The sequence below is a fragment of the Lichenostomus cassidix genome, chromosome 7, assembly GCF_008360975.1.
Source record: "Lichenostomus cassidix isolate B80296 chromosome 7, HeHo_3.0, whole genome shotgun sequence".
Lineage (NCBI taxonomy): Eukaryota > Metazoa > Chordata > Aves > Passeriformes > Meliphagidae > Lichenostomus > Lichenostomus cassidix.
In genome coordinates this window covers 3,533,835-3,553,607 of record NC_139488.1, presented here as the reverse complement: position 1 = coordinate 3,553,607, position 19,773 = coordinate 3,533,835, and the positions used below count along the sequence as shown (strand labels likewise).

At 42.3% G+C, this 19,773-nt stretch overlaps 1 protein-coding gene across 9 annotated transcripts in view; it reads left to right on the top strand.

Moving 5' to 3' along the window:
* The window catches only part of AGAP1 (ArfGAP with GTPase domain, ankyrin repeat and PH domain 1), a 305,386-nt gene that overhangs the window by 142,413 nt on the left and 143,200 nt on the right, over window positions 1-19,773 (top strand). For 8 of the 9 annotated variants that reach the window (XM_085065825.1, XM_085065826.1, XM_085065823.1 and 5 more), the window contains 2 exons: window positions 1,896-2,051; window positions 6,938-7,030. In XM_085065825.1, coding sequence (XP_084921951.1) covers window positions 1,896-2,051; window positions 6,938-7,030 — 249 coding nt within the window. The remainder of the gene's footprint in view (window positions 1-1,895; window positions 2,052-6,937; window positions 7,031-19,773) is intronic. The other variant, XM_085065822.1, reaches the window with a different exon arrangement.

Below are 19,773 nucleotides of genomic sequence, written 5' to 3'. Positions count from 1 at the left end.
GTTTTATTTACAAAGTTTGAAATCTGGTGGGTTAAGTGGGTGAGAGGAGAAATACTGCCTGCAGGACTTCTTTTACAGAAACTCTCTTTGTGTCTTTGGGGAATAGAATATCCAACAGGTTTGTGTTTTCCTTTAGGAGTTACTCACTCCTGGAAAATAAATCACTTGGAAATCCAGAAGACAGCTGCAAGAAGTATAAAATGATGCTATAAAATTATGAAGGCTTTAAAGGATAAAATTTTAGGAAATCCTTCATATTATCCATCTGGGAAATAGGCTCTTAGGGTATAAATCTGTTAATTTCAGTTAAAAAAAAAATATTTCCATGCCACCCTTCTCATCTCTGACACAGCCAGTCATTTGGGAACAGGGTGCCACAGAGACAGGAAAAGCAAATGTGGGGTAATTGAGGCTACTCCTTCCCAGGTTGTCCTGCTCATCTCTCCATTGTTACCATTCTCCATTAGGACACTAAAAATTATCATTTCAGTTGTGCTACTTCATCTCTTTTATTTTATACACATCTCTAAATTCTGCTGCTACTTCCTCTGGCACTTGAGAATGTTGTAGGAAACAGCCCCTCTGTTGCTTTCAGTGCCCTCAGCTCTGACTCCTTGATTTGGAAAAGCTGCAAGAATCAGAAGAGAACTTGGAGCATTAGGAGAGACTTCTGCTGTGGGGTGTAAGGGATTGTCTCCTACTTTTTCGTCCTGACTCTTTACACCTTGAGGTCCTGATCCCCAAGGAGCATGGGAGAAGTCCCATCTTTCTCCTCAGGAATTCTAGAAATACCCTCTTACCACCTTTCCTCGCTTCCTCTAGGAAACTTGACTGCTTTAAAGATGAGCTTTCTCCATTCTGTGTGCATCCCAAACATTTATTTTCCCCCCAAAAGCTATATGTGAGTTGTTGTCCAGCCCCTTCACCCACTGCTGCTCCTCTGCTGAACTTTCCATCCTCATCAGGCAGAATTTTCCCTGTTGTCCTGCCCCAGTCCCCCATCAGCACACGGAGCCATCTTCTCCTTTAATGGTGTTTTTAGTACTCATGTGTAATAAGTCCTTTTAAAGAAAAATAAGATCTTGTTCTTAATCACTTTTTGGTCCTTTCCATTCCGTCTGGTTTCATCACCTTCCTGCTTTTAGGAATTTGGTACCTCTGTTCATTTATTGTTCTGTAGGCTCAATGCTTTATTTCTTTCAGGACTAGGATGTAACATCACAGTTTTGGCTGCCTTGAATAAATTGGAATATCTTAATTACAAGTTTTGTATTTTTGTACCAGTGGCTTCAGCAAGTCCTGTGCAGGGCTAGGACTTAGACTTGATTACCCTTGTGGGTCCCTTGCAGCTCAGGAGGTTCTGTGATGCTTGGAATGTGTTGGGATTTATCCAACCCCATAGCAGCTATTTTACAATGCTGATTTAGTTTCAATTTCTTCATCAGCTCTCAGTGATCTGGTGCCTCCAGACTAGGCTTAGCTCCAGCTATGCAGCTCCATGGGTATATTCTCATAGGTTAGAATTTAGTATAATAGTTTTGAAGTAGAAATCCAGATTTTAAAGACTCTCCCTAATGTTTTGCTTACTCGTACACTAGAAAACAAATGAAACTGTTGATATCCAGTTAAGGTTATACTGTGTAGAATGAAAATGTGCCTGCTGTATAAACAGAGCTATCTAAGTATTCAAAAAATAATGGCAGGGGAGATGGTTAAAGGCTCAGAATAGAAACGTATGGAAAAGTGGCACTAGGGCAGCCCTACTTGAGTCCCTGTGCCCTTGCTGCTCTTTTGCATAAATATAGAGTCAATCAGGAGTAAATAAGATGTAGCTGTGGATTGTCATTTCTTGAAAGCAGTGTACCACTGTTTAAAACTCACTTTAATCCTTGCAGACCAGTAACGGAGGAGGGAGTTTAAGTGATTATTCCTCCTCTGTCCCATCAACTCCAAGCACCAGCCAGAAGGAGCTGCGGATTGATGTTCCTCCCACTGCCAACACACCAACTCCTGTCCGTAAACAGTCCAAGCGCCGATCCAACCTCTTCACGGTGAGTGAGCCAGGGGACACTGGTGCTGTGGTGTGCGTAGTGCTGTGGGGACAGCCTGGGCTTCAGCCCTCTGCAGCTGGTCTGCTCTGAGCCACACAGGAGTGCTGAGATGGATCTGTGGACTTCAGACAAAAACATCTTGGAATTATCATTGGGTGGTTTTGTTCGAGACTTTACGACGAGCACTTTTTGTAGGAAGACAGGTTTGGAGACTGCAGGTTTTTCAGCCTAGAGAAGAGAAGGCTCCAGGGAAACCTTAGAGCCCCTTCCAAGCACCTAAAAGGGCTCCAGGAGAGCTGGAGAGGGACTTTGGACAAGGGATGGAGTGAAGGGGCTTCTACTGCCAGAGGGCCGGGTTAGGTGGGATTTTGGGAAGGAATTCTTCCCTGTGAGGGTGGGGAGGCCCTGGCACAGGTTGCCCAGAGAAGCTGCAGCTGGAAGTGTTCCAGGCTAGGTTGGACAGGGCTTGGAGCAACCTGGGATAGTGGAAGATGTCCCTGTCTATGGCAGGGTGTGGAACTGGATGTGCTTTAAGCTCCTTCCCAAACCAAACTATTCTATAATACCATATGCTACTTTTATTACTATACAGGATCAGATTACTTTTTTTATTCTTCAGGATTAAAAAAGGTGATGGAGATTAAAATAACTAACTAACTAAAAAGTAATATTTTTTCCTTTCCAAACCACCTGGTTTTTGCTTCTTTGAGAGGCAAAAAAAAAAAGGCAAACCCAAAACCAAATAGCAAGCTGCCTTGTACAATATGACAGGTCTTTATTATGCAGAAGTAGTTTGGGAGATGGTAGTGAAACCTCAAGTGATGATTTCCTTGGTTTAACCCTCTTGCTGAAAGCTCTGGGATTGTATTGCAGATGTAATTGTGGTTTGTAAGCAGTTTTTTGAAAATTAATACACTTCAGAGCAAACTTAAAATCCATGTGGGCTCTCGTGTAACTCTTGGGGGTTGTAGCTACACATTAGTTGTGTTTGGGAACTCACAACTTCCCTGTCAGCATGAAGAATTTATATATTTTATTCTAAGGGTCTTGTCATGCTCACTTCCCACGTATAAACTCGATAAAACCTATTCCTCATACTCTGGGTGAAATCTGAGCATCCCACTTTCAGCAAATACAAAATTTTGTCCCTGTTTTGGAGTGCTGAGTGACAGCACAGAGCCCCAGGGATCCTGTGTCCAGCCCAACAGTGGTATTTGGATTTAAACCCAGATCTCCCACTCCTACAAAGGAGAGGAAATCATGCATTTGTGTTTGGGAGCAAATATGTAGGTGGAGAACAATGAAATGAGTGGCCTGGGAAGAAGCCCAGTCCCAGCTTTGACTCTGATATTTGATAGCAATTGTGCAGATTTCTTCCTTGGCAGGAATACTCCAGAGTTCAGTGGGAATACTCCAGAGTTCCCAACCCCACTAGATGTCAGTGTGAGCCCAGGAACTACCAGCAATCAGAGCTCTGGAAGCAGAGCTGGGATGCCACTGCATCCCTGAAAACATTGCCAGCTGTGTCTGGGCTGAAGGATGCGTGAGGTGCTGTCAGGGCTGTGTAGGTGGTGTTGATATCTGGGAAATTGGGGATGTTTCAACTGTAGCAACTGTAAATTTGAGAGAGGGAGGAGAGAAAAATAGAGCCATCTACAGTCACAGGAAAGGTTTGAGAAGACTGTTAAGTCAGCTATAAACGAATAGACTAAAGTTATGGTTTGTGATAATTAGTGAGAACCGTGTTTACTAATATGACAGGGTGTTGATAGTTGTCTTAATATCTGGTAACTGGGAAAATAATAATAATTTGACTTTGCAGCATTAGTTGTATCCTTTAAGATCTGGGTGTAGTGAGATGGTTTAGTGAGTTGCTCTGTAATCCATGTCCTGTAGTACTTAACACCTACTCTGCAGTAAGCTAAATTCTGTGCCCAGTTATAACCTGGAGTTATTTAATTGAGTAAATAGACAACCAGTGTTTTCTGTGTAGTTATGAGTACAGTGATTTAAAAAATAGATTAAAATGTTTTACTGTTTAGCTCTGGGTTTCTTGCTTTGCTTCTCTTCCCATTTGCTTATGCCTTTATCTCTTACAGGATCGAGTGCCTTTCTGTTTAATAATTGCAAGTCACCCCTTGTTATGTGTTACCTGTTAGCACAGATAATCTGTTAAGTGATCTTTAGATCTTCTGTTGTTAGAAGAAAACTGGGCTAAGTAGAAAACATTTGATTTTTCTCAATTACAGTTTCTGAGTTGGAATAGGGTTGAGAATTTTAAACATGTTCATGTTCAATGCATTAAATGCAGTATCTGATCTTTTGGACTTTGAGTATTAATATTTGTTGTGAAGCTCTTGTTGCAGCAGCTGATTTTCCACTTAGGCGATAAAACAGATGAAATATTAGCAGAAGGGTTAATGCCCTTTGTTTTGGGCAGTGTGATACCAGGGACCACCAAATAATCGTGGATAGGACAGGTGAGGATTTAAAATGCGTCTATGAGGTCCACTGAGCGAGGAGCTGATTCTAACTATGTCTGATTCCACATGGGGTGAGGGAATTTCTGGCATAGGAAGGTGCATCTCCTTTCCCACATTCAGTATTACCTGTCTTACATATTTACAGAATTGCAAGAGTTTTTCAAACCTCAAATGAGCTCTCTGTCTCAGTATCTACTGTAAGACATGAGTATTCTTACTCTTGGGGTGCTCTGCACTGTTGATCTGGCTCTGGTTGTGCCCAAACTCAAATGTGACAGCTTGGGGCAAGTTTTACGTGGATAAATCTGTGAGTGACTTCCAGTGCAAAGAGGAAATCACTCAAATGATGATCATGCAGGTGTTTTTATTTTTCCAGACTTTCCTGGTTTGCTGGCACCAAGTTTTAAATAGAATCATTTAATGTGTAGATGTGCCATCAGAAAAAAGTCCTAGGAATTGTTGCTCTTGTGAGGTTTGGAGTGGATTTTTTTTTCCTGCTGTAGGATAAGAGACATATTGTGTGTGTCATAGGTACAAAAGCATAAAAGATCAGGTCTCTGTTTCACTGCACATTTTATCTTTATAAATAGCAGAGCGTGCTAAGATTCTGCCCTGGAAAACATTAGTGATTTTGTGATTACATGCAGCTAGGAGAGAATTTGCCTAACAGAAATCCCTGCATTTCTGTACAAATTTTGGCATTTAACCATGTTTTGCACGTAGATATTTCCCTTCCACGAGCAGTGATTTCCAGATGCAGTTACTTTTAGGGAATGGAAGATGATTTAAAACTAGAAATAAAAAACAGCACGTAGATATTCAGCCTGCATTTCAGAGGCAGGATCCTTTCTCTAAAAAAAGTCAGATAAAAAAGAAACATTCAAGTTGACAACTCCCCTCCCAAGGATTTGGGCACCTTCACTGAGTTTCTTTACAATGTCACTTACGGGCGCTTTGCACCATTGAAGCTTTGTTTTGCCTTGTATTCTTGGGAAGTGGCACTTTCAGAGTCAGAAATCTGTCTTGAAGGACGAGGAACAATAGTTATTCTGCACACTGGATTTCATCCCTCCCACTTGTTTTGCTTGCTTTCATTTATTCTTTGTCTAATTCCCCGGCACGTCATTCCATTGCCCTGAACCATAGTAACTGGTGATAGGAGCCCGTTCCCGGCGGAGCGGGGACAGCAGCACGGCATCCCCGCTGGGTAAATGTGTTGCTTAGAATGCTGTTACTTGAAGTCCTCCTCACTGCCTTTCCTCCCTCCCCTTCCCTCCTCTCATGCCCAAAGGCAGCTGCTCTGGGGGTTTATTCTTCCTTGCACCCCTTCGTGGAATGGGGGGAATTGGCATTAACAATCCACGATCCCGATTGTCCTCGTGATTCCGGTGTTTCGAGCATCTCTTTCCACTGAAAATGCAGAGCGGGCTCTGACGTTGCCCTGTTTTCATTAACTCCCCATTGTGGTGCTGGACACCACAAATGGGTTCCCCTCATACATCATCGCCGAGTTGAAAAGCACATGAAAATGTTTTCCCATTTTCGATATTGTGTGAGTAATGTTCCCATTGGAAAGTAATGGAGTGAAGTTGTCACTTGTCAGTTCAGTTATTAAGGAGGATGACTCTCAGGTCTTCTTTTTGTAATAAAATAAATCTGTCAAAATCATTGCGCTCGTGCGTTCTGTCGCAATAACGGGCTGCAATCTGAATAACTTCTTCAAATTCCCATATAACTTGATAAAGTCATGAAGTGAGCGCTGTGACCTTACTCCTGCAGCAGTTCCAGCCTTAGGAGAAAGCCAGGATAAAGCAATTCAGGTTTTAGACATTGGTTAAATTCTCCTCATGATAACTTCTCCACACTGGGTTCAGGTAACTTTTCCCAGCATCAATCATCAGCTTTTCTTGCAGTTCCAACTTTCTAACCATCCTGAAGCAGAAAAAAATAGTAAGTTAAAGTCCATATAGTCATAACCAGCATTACAGAGTTTAATTTCTGAATAGTTGATGACATTTCTCAGAACCACACAGGTGTAAATTATATATATGCATGGATATATAACATTTTTTTAATGAGGAGATGGCACCTTCACTCCCCTTTGGAGCTACTGTTGGAAACTTCAGAAACGTGTGCTTTAATGTTCTGGGTCTTTAGACAGAGAAGCTGTAACACCCTATACCCAAATGCATTTCAGACTAGGTGATGGTTGAAATTTGTGGGTGGTGGATGGGAAATTTATTCAGATTTTAGGATGGTTGTGCACTTGCGTAGATTCAACTCACAGCTTTTGAGCCTATATTTATGTGCCAAATCATTTTTTAATTGCCCGAAAAAGAAGGCAAATAAAAGCATCCTCTGTGCACATTTAATGGAGCACAAACTTTTCTTTTTGCTCTGCAGTCTCGGAAAGGGAGTGACCCAGACAAAGAGAAGAAGGTCCTGGAGAGCAGAACAGACAGCATTGGAAGCGGCCGTGCAATCCCAATTAAACAGGTAATGCCGAAATAGTTGTATTTTTTTCCTCGCCTGCTTTCCATAGTTGGGAGACACACCTCGGCTCCTCGGCACTGTGGCGGCGGGGCCTGCGCGCCGAGCGGCGTTTGATGTGTGCCGGTGATGAATGTGGAAGTCACTCACTTGACATCAATTAGGAGAGGTTCCTATGTGTATTAAAATAGGATCATTAGAATAAGAAGAGGGAAAATGTGACAACAGGCCTAATGAAGTGCAGTCTGCCGGCCTGCATATGGAGCGGGTTTCTAGGCTGTGCTGGCTTCAAAGCTGCCTTTGTAGAGGGGGCTTTGATTGGGCCGAGTGCTGCCAGGCGCAGGGTAAATCAGATCGCTCGACAAGAGCCCCTTGTGATCGCAGGAATAGCCTGATGTGGCCCTAATTTGCTACCACAGACGGACATCTGAACACAGTTTCAGGCTGCTCCGTAACAACGAGGCAATTAGTTGTGATAATCATGGCCGGTGTGTCAGCTGCGCGCTCTTGTTTGTAATTTGCTAATGAAGGAATTGTAACTTTGATTAGGTTCAGTTTCATTTAGACCTTATTATATAAGAGAACGTTTACAGCTGTAATGTGTGGCCTTAATTAAACTTTCTCATTACACGACAGGACTTGAAGCCGAGGATTTGTTTTGGTCTGTTTTACTAGCCTAGATGCACTTTCATTAGCCTGGAAACTCGATGCTAAATTGTAGCTGGGAACACTCCTTTGAAAAGCAAAAGCATTGCCAGTGTTGGATGGGAAGTGTTTGGGGAATGATGATTTACTTTCTCAAATGAAATGGCTCTGAATCCATGTGGCTGAGATCTCCATATTCCCATGGAATGCTTCTCACACAGTTTCTGTGTTAGTTATTGCAAGTGTTTACTCATGTGTAAGTTGCCTTGCTAGAGATAAACTGCCTTTCTTTTCCACTTATATTCTTCCCACACGTTTCTTTCCTGCTTTCCAGGAAAGCACCAGTTGTTTTGGTGCCTTTCCTGCCCTCCAGAGGCTCACTTGTCTCTCCTAATCTTCCCTCAATCCGTGCCTTATCTTGCCAGGTAGCCCTGGGCGTATCCTGTGTGGAACTGGGTTTGCATATTTTGGGGTGCTTTGTGGTTTTCCTCTGTTTCTGGACATGAGGAGGAGATGATTTTGTACCCTTAACTGTTAGAAGTGATTTTTCTTCTTCAAGTCATTCTAAAAGACCTTTTGGGACCATCAGGCAGCAAAAATGCTGCCGTGTGTGAATCTCTAGTAGGCAAATTTTAATCAAGCATGCTGCAATCCAGAAGAGCAGTTTGAAAGCAGAGGAGCTCAGTATTTGGCTCTGCATTCAGGGGAGGAGATTCCAGGCATTTAAAGCAAGCTACAATTTCATTTTCCTACAGCTTTTACATGGTACAGGATGGGTTAGACCGGCTGTAGTCTGTTTGGGTAATGCTAATTAAACAAAAGTGCAGCTGAAAATGTAAAACTGAGGAGTCGATGTGCCAATATTTATTCCAGGTGTATGTACTGCTCTTTCCTAAGATGCTGTTGTATGGAATTAATTTGATTAAAAATACACACGTAGGAGGAGTATTGTAAGATAAACATCGTAAGTGTGATTGTGCATGTTGAAAGAAAATATCCCCTACAATCTCTGGAATTTCTGTATGGAAAAACTCTCCTTGCAGCCCTGCTTGTGTACCAAATATGACCAATCTTTTGGGAATATGTCCTTCTTGTTACTAATCCTAATTATGGTAATTTCATTTTGTCACGTACAAGCAATTACCTACAAACCCTTGATGTGTGTCCTCAGCAGATCCATCCTGTTCATTGGGGTTTGGGGATGGGAGGTTGGATGGTGTGCAGTGCTGCAGGGTGGCTGCTCCCCCATGGGATTTCACATCACACTGAGATGTCAAGAGAAGGGATTCTGGAGGTCTGGTCAGTAGAGGTGTTTCCAGGTTCAGTTGCTGATACAGCCATGTTCCTGAGGGGTTCCACAGGTGCCAGGTACTCAGACCTGCAATCAGCAAAGCTGATGTCTTTCATTTCATGCCTTAACTGGGAGTAAGGCAGAGAGATGTGAAAGGGAACGTCTCGACCTAAAAATTTTACTGCTACTATTCTTCTTAAGGTGAGAAACCCCTTCCATCACGATTTTCTGTGTTTTCTGTGGCAAATGGAATCACAGAATCATTAAGGTTGAAAAAGCCCTCTAAGATTACCAAGTCCAGTGTTTAAACAAGCGCTGCCAAGGCCACCACTAACCTATATCCCCAAGTGCCACATCCTCACAGCTTTTCAATCCCTCCAGGGATGAGGACTCCACCACTGCTCTGGGCAGTCTCTGCCAATGCCTGATTGCCCTTTCTGTGAAGAAATTTTTCCTAATATCCAACCTCAACCTCCCCTGCTGCAACTTGAGGCTTTTTCTTCTTGTTGCTTGGGATGCTTGGGAATAGAAGGAGAAATCTGGGTTCAGGTTGCAGCATTCCCAGGCTTGCTGTGGCGGAATAAAGTGAAACAACAACAAAAAAGAAGCTCCCCCAAAAAATCCCAAACAAACAAACCGCAAAACCAAACCCAACAATACCCCACAAACAAATGATAACACTTTCAGCCAAAACAAGTTCCTTGGAGGCTGGAAATGTTCTGGTTTTGAGGATAAAGTGGAGTCTCTTCCAGCACTATGAAAGAGTCACTGAGCATTCAGTTCCAGCTTTCTGGGACCCAGATACTAACCTGCACAGCTGCCAGTAGGTTTTGATCTAAAGAAGTCAAGAGTTGCAACCTGCTCCTGCATTCCTATTCTTGGTGCCTGAATCCCTCTGAGTTTAAGGGAAATCCCTGAGAGTTTGGGAGAGTTTGGATGGAGCCCTGAGTGACCTGGTCAAGGGGAAGGTGTCCCTGCCCATGGCAAGGTATTGAAATGAGGTGGGCTGTAAGGTCCCTTCCAACCCAAACCATCCCAGGACTCCACGAAATAGGTAAAATTGTGGCTAGCCTATTTCCTTCCAAGGTAGCACCTCACTCCTTCAGGGCTTTATCCTTAACTCAGAGAGCAGCCTGGTCAAAAAGAGTTAATGTTCTTATTCTCTGTGTCCTTTCTACATGGTAAAGCTGATTTCTCACTGCAGTGCTAAATATGGTTTTATTGGGCTAAGCCATATAAAACTGTCCTGACAACCCTTCCTGCTCCCAGCAGAAACCCAAAATGTAGGCAATGAAAAGCAGGCATGTTTTTAAAGGATGGCTGTTCACTCCTGCCAAAATACTCTTAAGGTGAGTGAAATTTTGAGAAGGCAAATTTCCAGATACCAATACTTTGTGCATGCACACCCATATCAGTATGCCTTAAATCCTGGACTTATATCAGCTGCTGAGAACTGGGAATGTCACAATTTTTCTAAAATGATAGAAAATTTTGCTTATGTGCTCTTTAAACATCTTGTGCAAATCAAATGGAGTCAGAAAAAGTCTTGAACAATATTGGCTCCAAGTGAAAATCCATTGAAAGTTCTGTACTCCTCAGAAAGAGGTTCTTAAGCTAAGAATATTGAAGCTATTTTCTGTAGCATTGGTAATAATACTCTTAAAGCGAGTGGCTTCCTCTGGTTGGAGAATCCTCCCTTCAAACCCATTCTCTAAGAAAATACTTGTCCCTGGTAGGCTGAGTGAATATTTTGAAGAGTATTTTGAAGCACACATTAGGCTGTACAGTTCAGGGGAATTGACTTTCTAGGATGTGGAGGTTTTGTAGTGTTTTGGGAAAATTACTTTGGTTTTTGTGGGTTTGGGAAATCTTTTATCAGTAGGGCATATTCAGATTTAAAAAAAAATGCACACAACAAGAAAAATAAAAGCAAGAAGCTCAGCTCAGCGGTGAGGGGGCTTGTCATGTATTAATTTTTCATTGCTGTGGAGAATTGTACATACATAATCACTTGATTGCAGTGGGAGTTAGTGAGCTCCTATGGTGTCATTTGCATAAATCTTGTTAAGTCAATGGCAGTTAATGAAGTACAAATGAGCCTGGAGAAGGTGACATGCAAATCGTGGGTGGCAGATGGGAGGTCTGTTTTTGGGATGGCAGCTGTGTGCTCTTTCTTTTTTTTTTTTTTTTTTAATTTTTATTATTTTTTTTCCTCTGTCCTGCCCCCATCCCCCCCAGACTGGAGTGTAAATAAATACGTAAGAGCTGGCCTTGACTTTCTGCTTCCAGCCCTGCTTCTCTTTGCCCTTTGCACTTAATCACAGATGCTCAAATCATTGTGTAGTCCAGCTATATAACCTTCACTGTTCTTTTACCAAAAATTGGCCAAAATCAATGTTGGACAGGTTGCCTCAACCTTTGGCTCACCCTTGGAGGTGCTGCACCTCTCATGTCCCCAAATTCCTGCATCATTTAGAGATGACAAACTTGAAGCCTGGATTAGAAATAAACGTTCTAATGGTTAATGCTGCGTTGATGACACAGTGAAAAATTTGCCATCCATGACTTGCAAAGGTGAACTTCAGAATCCATTCCCTTCCCTCAGTTTGCAAATGGCTGGATTAATGGAGAAAGTGGAATATCTTATTCAGGCTTTACTTTTAGGTGATATTTCAAATGACCTTCTTTGCCTGCCAGCTTGGCATATTTAAGTACATTAAAGTAATCTTAATGAAATTAGGTATTTTGTCTTTTTTTTCCTTTACTCTGACCTAAAAATGGCAAATACTTTTTATGTCAAGGCATGGGGGTGGCATCACTGATTTACTATTCACGAAGAAAAGTTTGGTTCCAGCATTTGCAAGTTTCAGTTTTTCCTTAAGGTGGGCATAAACAAAACTGGAACTTCCCAATGTACATCTGAATTTTATAAAAAAGATCATTGAACTCAGCAAAGGTAACTTTGAAGATGGTGTCATCAAATGTCAAACTTGGCACAAAAAACCCTGTCACTTCTCCTCAGTTCCCTACAGGTGTAGATCAGTCTTGCCTCTGCTTCAGAAGTCATTTTCTTACTTCCTCTGCTTCACCAGTGATTTCTTACTTCCTAACCTCTTTTTTGTTCATTTTTAGCCCTAGTTGAGCTGTTTAAGCACCAGTTACACAATTCTTGCATGGAATGACCCACAGCCCTGTGTTATCCTCGTCCTTCCATTGAACTAGTGAGATCATCCTACCTGAAATCTGTTTTCCCTTAAAATACCCAGAGCTGTCTGTCCAGCTGTTGGAGCATTTCAGCAGGCACGGCAGCATCTTGGAAATAGGTTTTGAAAAGGGATCATCTGCCACATCTGGTCAGTCACAGTGCTGTCCTTAGTCATCCTCACTCCCACAAGAGCACTGTAGTGCTCCAGGCAAGTGTCACATCTGAGACTTGCAGTCTTCACAAACAATAAATGCTCTTTGCAGCAGCTTTCCTGGCTGCAAATGTTTACTTGGATTCTACCAGAAGAGAGACCAAATAAGCAATGATCTTAGCAGTTCTTCCTGCTTAATTCATCTGACTTGACAGGGTGAAAAAAACGATCTAGAGGAGCACAACAGACAGATGATGCTACAGCCAGTAGTGCCAGAGCTTATCTGATGGCTTCTCTGTTCTGTCTGAGGTCAACATCAGGTTGTGTTTTGAAATAAAAGTGGCTGATGCAGGTAAGGACCAAAAGCATTTTGGAAGGAGGATGGCAGCAAACATGCAGAGGGTACACAGAACCCAGGATTTACTTCCCTTCCCTATAGCTCTGTGTTTCTGTACTGGATCCCTGTGTCACTGACACACAGATCCAGCCCACTGTGCTGCTGCTTCTGCTCCAAAACAGAGAATCATGCAATGATTTAGGTTGGGAGAGACCTTAAAGCTCACTCTGTTGCAGCCCTGCCTTGAGCAGGGACACCTTCCACGATCCCAGGCGGCTCCAAGCCCTGTCCAGCCTGGCCTTGGCCACTTCCAGGGATCCAGGGACAGCCACAGCTTCTCTGGGCACCCCGTGCCAGGGCCTCACCCTCTTCCAAGGATTTCTTCCCAATATCCCATCCAACCCCATTCCCCATTGTCCTAGCACTCCAGGCCCTTGTGAAAAGTCTCTCTCCATCTTTCTCTTAGGCTCCTCTCAGGTCCTGGAAAGAGCATTCACCAAAACTCATTCTGCTTTGTGTTTTTCCTTACTGATGCTCAGGTGGGCTTGTAGAGTGTTGTTTGCAAGCCAGCATTGGGTGTCTCCAAGGAGCAGCTTTCCCAAAGTCAGAACTGACGTGATTTACAAGGAACTGGCAGATGACATGGTTTGATTTATTTATCTCCAGCGTGAGGTGTAATTTCCTCTGTCACACGTCTGTCTAATCACAGTAATCAGTCTCCAGATCAGCTTGTACAAACACCAGGGTATGGTTTTGAGCCAAATACTCTTAGTGCTGACATCTTCTGTGTAATTCCTCCGCAATTGTTTATAATCAGAACATACACATTTTGCTGGGGTTTTTTTTAATTAGCTGATTACCAGTTATAAAATGTTTTGTACTCACTGTGGTTCTGTGAATTGTTAACTGGTCGCTACCAGTATAATTAAATATTTCAGAGCACTTGGCTATGGTTGCATTGAACTGTGAAGAAATAATGTTATATAGCCAATCAAAAAGAGATACTTGTAAACTCATTTAAAGCGTCAGAGTGTGTTAGGACTATCATGGTGATGCTTATTGCAGGAGAAATTAAAGATACAGTTTTGTGCTAAGAGGCAATACAGAAATTAGTTCCTGAATTAGTTGTTAATTGATTTGGTAATTCCCTGGGGTCTGCATGCTCTTTTTTTCCTTTTTCGTTGTTGCATTCAGTTAACAGTGACTATTCCCAGTGCACTTGAAATATTTTTTCCAATTAGATCAAATGTGCCCTTACATCAGAAGAATGGCTTCAGCTCCATGTACCTGCCTGGAATAATGTTTAATTTGACTGTGAAAGCTGGATTTGTGGGTTTTTCCAGTTGATGAGTTTCAGATACCATCCCAAGAAAGCTGTAGTCCTTAGAATTTGGAATAAAGTAGCAGTTAAAAGCTCTTTTGGACATCTGGAGCTGTGAGCTCTGGGCATTAAACCCATCCCTTGCCCACATATCAGGTTTCTAGTCCAAGGGCATGGCCCCTTCTGCCCCTTGGCCACAGCAGGCAAGCGTGAGCCTCAGCCTCTCTGACTAAGACAATTCTTCTTCCTCATGCATCTCATCAGTTTGTCCCACTGGATCCACCTGTCTGCTTCCTCCTGCTTTCTGGAGTCTACTGGTTTCTCTTTCTGTGATGTCTGAGGGTTGCAGGAAGAAACTGGAATTGGGGTCTTTGGCTTATCAAGATTGAATTTCTATTATGTTTCTTTCAATTAGTCTCCTAATCTTTCAGAGTCCCTAAAAGATGGGTTTTCTGTTTCACATCCTATAAAATGTCCTTATTTTATCTCCAAATATTTAAATACCCAGGACTGTCATGCAGTGATAGTCCCAAGAATTCTAAGACCAATGGGAGCCACCTTCAGCTATTCCACAGGTGCACTTTAAGGATTCATAAATAGCGTATAATCAAACTTTTTGGAGAAATTAACTTTTTTTAATTCCCGTGGCTTTGACCTGGAGCTGTGTATTTCAATGTTTATTAGTGTTGATTTGGGCAGGGGGCATACCATTTCAAACATAATATTCCATTTATTTGTGTGACCCAGCCTTCAAAGTAAACAAAAGAGAACAGTGCCTTGTAGGGAAATGATGGAAAGTAGTAGGATCACCAACTTAAAAAATACAGGGAAATTTTAGTTTCCTAGATGTTTTCTAAATGTGTTTCCTAAATGTTTTATATGTTAATGCCATAAGAGGTTGTAGCTTGCTTATGAGTGCCAATAAGGTGTGTTCAAGTCTATCCTCCTTATTTATTTATTAATTTATTTTAAATCCTATCCAAATGTAATGTTACCTAAAAGACCCAGGGACAAACTTGTGGGTTTGAGTAGCAGCTGATGATTTCCTTCCTAACACATCAGGTGTGATTGTAGCTTTTGGTCATGGTTAAGAATTCAAGAGGAGACATTCTGGCTTTTTTTTTGGAATGGAGTGTTAATCAGGTTGAACATCCTTGGAGAGACTGTGGAAAGAGAATGGAAACAGGGAGCAGGAGAGTTCCTCTGCAGAAATAGTAGGGAAAGAGCTTCTCTTATCTAAAATACCCTTTTTTTTAAAGGGGGAAAAAAATTGCTGTTGTATAAAATGACCAGATGCTGCCCTTTAGGATAAACCAGTCAAGGATCTGTTTTCCAGCGTTCATACGAGAGGGCACAGAGCATTTGTATTTTTCTGAGGCTCTACCATGAATATTCTCCTCTTTCAGAATATTCATCTGGTGCTGGATGCCAGCAAAGAATGGGCTCCCCCAGCTTGCATGGTTTTGGATCTAGTTACAAGGCAGTGAGTAGGGCTGGAGTCTGCGGGAAGCAAGTCAAGCAATCTCTCTGGTGAAACTGAGGAGGATTTAATACTTTTGGGATGTTTTCATCCTGTTCTGTGTGCTTGTTATTGCAAATCCTGGAGTGTCCATAGGACAGAACATGGGGCAGAGAAGTCAGAGTGCTTCGGCTGAGAGGAGGAGGGAATGAGTGAAAGCAATGTAGGTGTAAAAGAGAACGTCAATAAAGAAAGACTTTAAAAAATTTATTAGAATTTTCCAGTGCTGAAATGGTGTAATATATCAGGGTGGCATGTCAGTGTGACATGCAGAGAGTGACAGCAGTGAGGGCACTGAGGGATCCTCACAGATTCCCTAAGGCTCCAAGCTGGCCCCTGGCCAAAGCCTCTGACTCGAGGTGGTGCTTCAATAGCTGCATTTAGAAAATGCTTTACAAGATGCAATCTCTTTATTCGAGTCACCTTCAGCTACCCAGGTAATCAAAAAAACCCCACAAAACTATGGCATCAGTCAGTGGCTGAATGCATGAGGTTATAACCACAGAATCAGAATGTCCTGAGCTGGAAGGAACCCACAAGGATCACTGATCCAAGCCCTAGCCCTGCACAGACACCCCAACAGTCCCACCCTGTCCATCCCTGACAGCATTGGCCAAACACTCCTGGAGCTCTGGCAGCCTCAGGCTGTGCTCATTCCCTGGGGAGCCTGGGCAGTGCCCAGCACCCTCTGGGGGAAGTACCTTTCCCTGATACCCAGCCTAAGCTCTTTCTGAGCTCCCAAAACTGCCTGAAATCCATTGTATTGGCAGCAGCTCAGCACTGGCATGAGGGATATCTCCAATGCAGCCAGGAGAGCAGGAATAATCGGCCTTTACTTCTTTTCAATGGATGAGTTTGGGTTAGAAGGGACCTTTAGGGATCATCTAGACCAAACCCCCTAAATGAGCAGGGACACCTTCCACTGGGCCAGGTTGCATCCAGCATGATGGGGAAGCTTGCCCAGGGAAGCAGTGGAAAAATGCCTTTGTTCCAAGGAGCTGCCGTGAGTCGGAGGTGAATCCATGTGCATCTGGCTAGCTTTGGTGACTGGAGCTCTTCCTCCCAGGGCACGAGGAATTAGTCTGGAGAAGTGACTTAAGAAGATTAAGTAGGAAGCTTATGACAGTTAGTAAGTGAGGCTGCCTGATAGACTTGGGTTGACACAATGATTATTAATATGTTGTAAAGATGTTTTGGGGATTCCACCATATTTGTATGGTTGCCAGCAAAACGTTGACAGTTGCATTGTGGTTAATAAATTCATTTAGATTTATAAGCATTGTTTACAGAACCTGTTCGCCTGCTGAAACTCTAACAGCATCTGTTCCTTCGTACTAATTAACTGCTAATTACGAATGAGCTTTGTGTGTTTGTCAGTATAACTGGCTCATGCATTTTGTAAGGAACATTAACAAATTGATTTACATAGTGGTAAAGCAATCAAAAGAGTAAACTGAACAGCACGCAGTTAAAGCCCTTTAGCCTAATTTTTTGAACAAAGCAAACTTTGGGCATTCTGAATATTTTCATCATTCTTTTGCTCCCATTTAATTGTGTGGTAATTGTGTGTGAGTCTGAATTGGGGGTGTTGGCCCAGCATCTCTTGCTTCCTTTTTATTTTGTGGGTTTCTGTTTGTTGTTTTATTTTAAAGCATTGGCACCTCAGCGTATAATACATGAGGAGATATTTTCCCACAGTATAGCTAACAACGGCAAATTAAAAACAGTAAATGGCCTGAAAAAGGAGTATTACTGGGTGGAGGAACAGGGGGTGTTTGAAACATTAATATAATATTTGACTATAATTACTTTGGATCTTTGAAATAAGCACTATGGAAGTCCTTCTATTCAGTTTTAATACTGTTTTCTCTAATCCTGCTTTTATTAAAAAAATTCTCTGACTACAGTAATTATAAGCACATATTTAGAACAGTCTCAGCAGCCAGGCCAGATGCTGGTGCTTAAATATTTTGAGTTTAAAGGGAATCATTGGCACAAGTTGCCCAGAGAAGCTGTGGCTGCCCCTGGATCCCTGGAAGTGTCCAGGCCAGGTCAGATGGGGCTTGGAGCAGCCTGGGATAGTGGAAAGTGTCCCTGCCCATGGCAGGGAATTGTAAGGTCTTCAATGTCCTTTACAACTCAAATCACTTGAGGATTCTAAAACTAAAGTGCAATTTTTACAAATAAAATCTCAGTTTATTTTGCATGATTTAAAACAGGAAGAAAAAAATCATATAACTGGGGTGTTTTGTTTATTGTAAAGGCTCCTTCACATCATGATAAATTGGAAATGAGTAGCGTGGTTAGATGACCTGGATATATTTTACTTACAGATGTCCTAAAAGTGTAAAGCTTGACATGAACTTCCTAATTAACAGTAAGACAAAAGTAATGCAAACACACACTGCAGGACTTCGTTTTCCTGAGCAGAAAACTATTCCAGTGAGGAACAGTGTGGTTTTGTATAGACTAAAACCTGCCAGGAAAACTCAATTGCTTTTTTGATAGAATTTCCAACTAAGTGCATTCATAGCAGATGTAAAATATTTTGATACAGCCTCGCCACATCTTAATTGAGAGTTTATCCAAATGTGTTTGGCTGAGAACTGCCATGTGGATTGGATCTGGCCTGTAGGGATGTAAATAAGCCCTAAAGCCAGAGTGTGGTCTGAGCTGGCTGGGACTGAGCTTTGTTCAGCTTTGGGGACAGTGCCATGTGTCTGCTTGACTAAAGTGTACTTTCATCCTTGTTGGAAAGAACCAGGAAAACAAGAGCAGTGTGGGAGAATGAACTGGAATGGGAGGTGGACTCAGCCTAACCTGGAGTAAAACCCACCTCCTCAAACTTCTGCTTTAACCTGAATTTGGAAAGTCTTTGGCTTTTATGTGCTACTGATACCTCACAGAGACACTTCTCCAATGACCCCCAGGGATAGACTCCTGTGCATGGAATCAAAGCTGGGATCTAACATGAGGTCTCAAACATCTTGTGGCTGCCCCATCCCTGGAAGTGTCCAAGGCCAGGTTGGACAGAGCTTGGAGCAGCTTGGGACAGTGGAAGGTGTGCCTACCCATGGCAGGGAGTGGCACTGGATGGGCTTAAAGTTCCCTTCTAATCCAAACCATTCTGAGATTCTAGGATTTCAAGCTTAATACTAGGAGAAAGCTGCTGGACTCTGGGAGTTATCAACCCGTGGAATGTTCTCTATCAGGAAAAATAAAAGCTCAGTGATTTCGGTTTTCTTTAAAGAAGAGGAGGTGGATTTTCTTTTAAAGGAGGGGAGAGACTGTTGAGCAGTGAAGTTCTGTAGGTAGGTCTGAGCACTGAGTCCATTTCTTTCCCTTTTATAACTAATATGAGTCTTTGTCACAAAAGAAAAATACCAAGACGTACCATTTGCAAAAGGGTTTATAGTACAGTATATCACCCTATTATGAATGACAGTATTTAAATGGTTGGGTAGAGAACTGTGGAACTGCTACAAATCAAGTAGCTAGATTAACATCTAATGCTCTCTATGAATATTTCGTGGGGGGGAATTAAGAAATCTCCAAGTGCAGGAGGTATTGGAAAGAAAATTCAATTAAAATTACCAAAGCGGTTGAATTGTTTAGAAATTCTGCTGTCTGAAGTGAGAAATACATCAGAATGTAGGAGAGTTGAAGAGCAGGGATTGTTTAAGGTGGCAGGTATCAGCACTTCAGGAATCAAAATTGTACAGGCTGTTTCATGGCCAAGTTAAAAACAAAACAACTTTTTCTGTGGAGGGAGAGATGCACTGGAAATCTTTGACTAAAAGCTGAGCTTTGAGCAAACTGGGTGAAACTCTTTTCAGGATGCAAGCTGAGTAAATACAGAGATCTATATGGTTGGGGTGTTCCATGTTAAATAAATACTCAAGTCTGATTCTGAAAATCTAGGATTATATCTGTATATTGACTTTTTGTGTGAGCTGGCTCTCCTGAAGTACACTGATTTTCAGATTTACAGTGCTGTGTCAGGCAGGTGAGCTGCACAACCCCTTCCTGCTGTGGCAGGAGAGATGTGCATCCATTCAGTGCTGAAGTGTACCCAGCACACACAGTTCTGAGAATTGACATTTTATGTTGGTTTGAGGGAATGCAAGGCAATGAACTACTTGGGAACATTTTCTGAATTTGCCCTTTGCACAGCAGCTGTTGCTGTGAGTTGGGAATTCATGGCGTTACTGTATTTGTAGAGAAATAATAGGTGCATGATAACTGTTGTTGGTGCTTTAATCTTGCAACATAGTGATGGC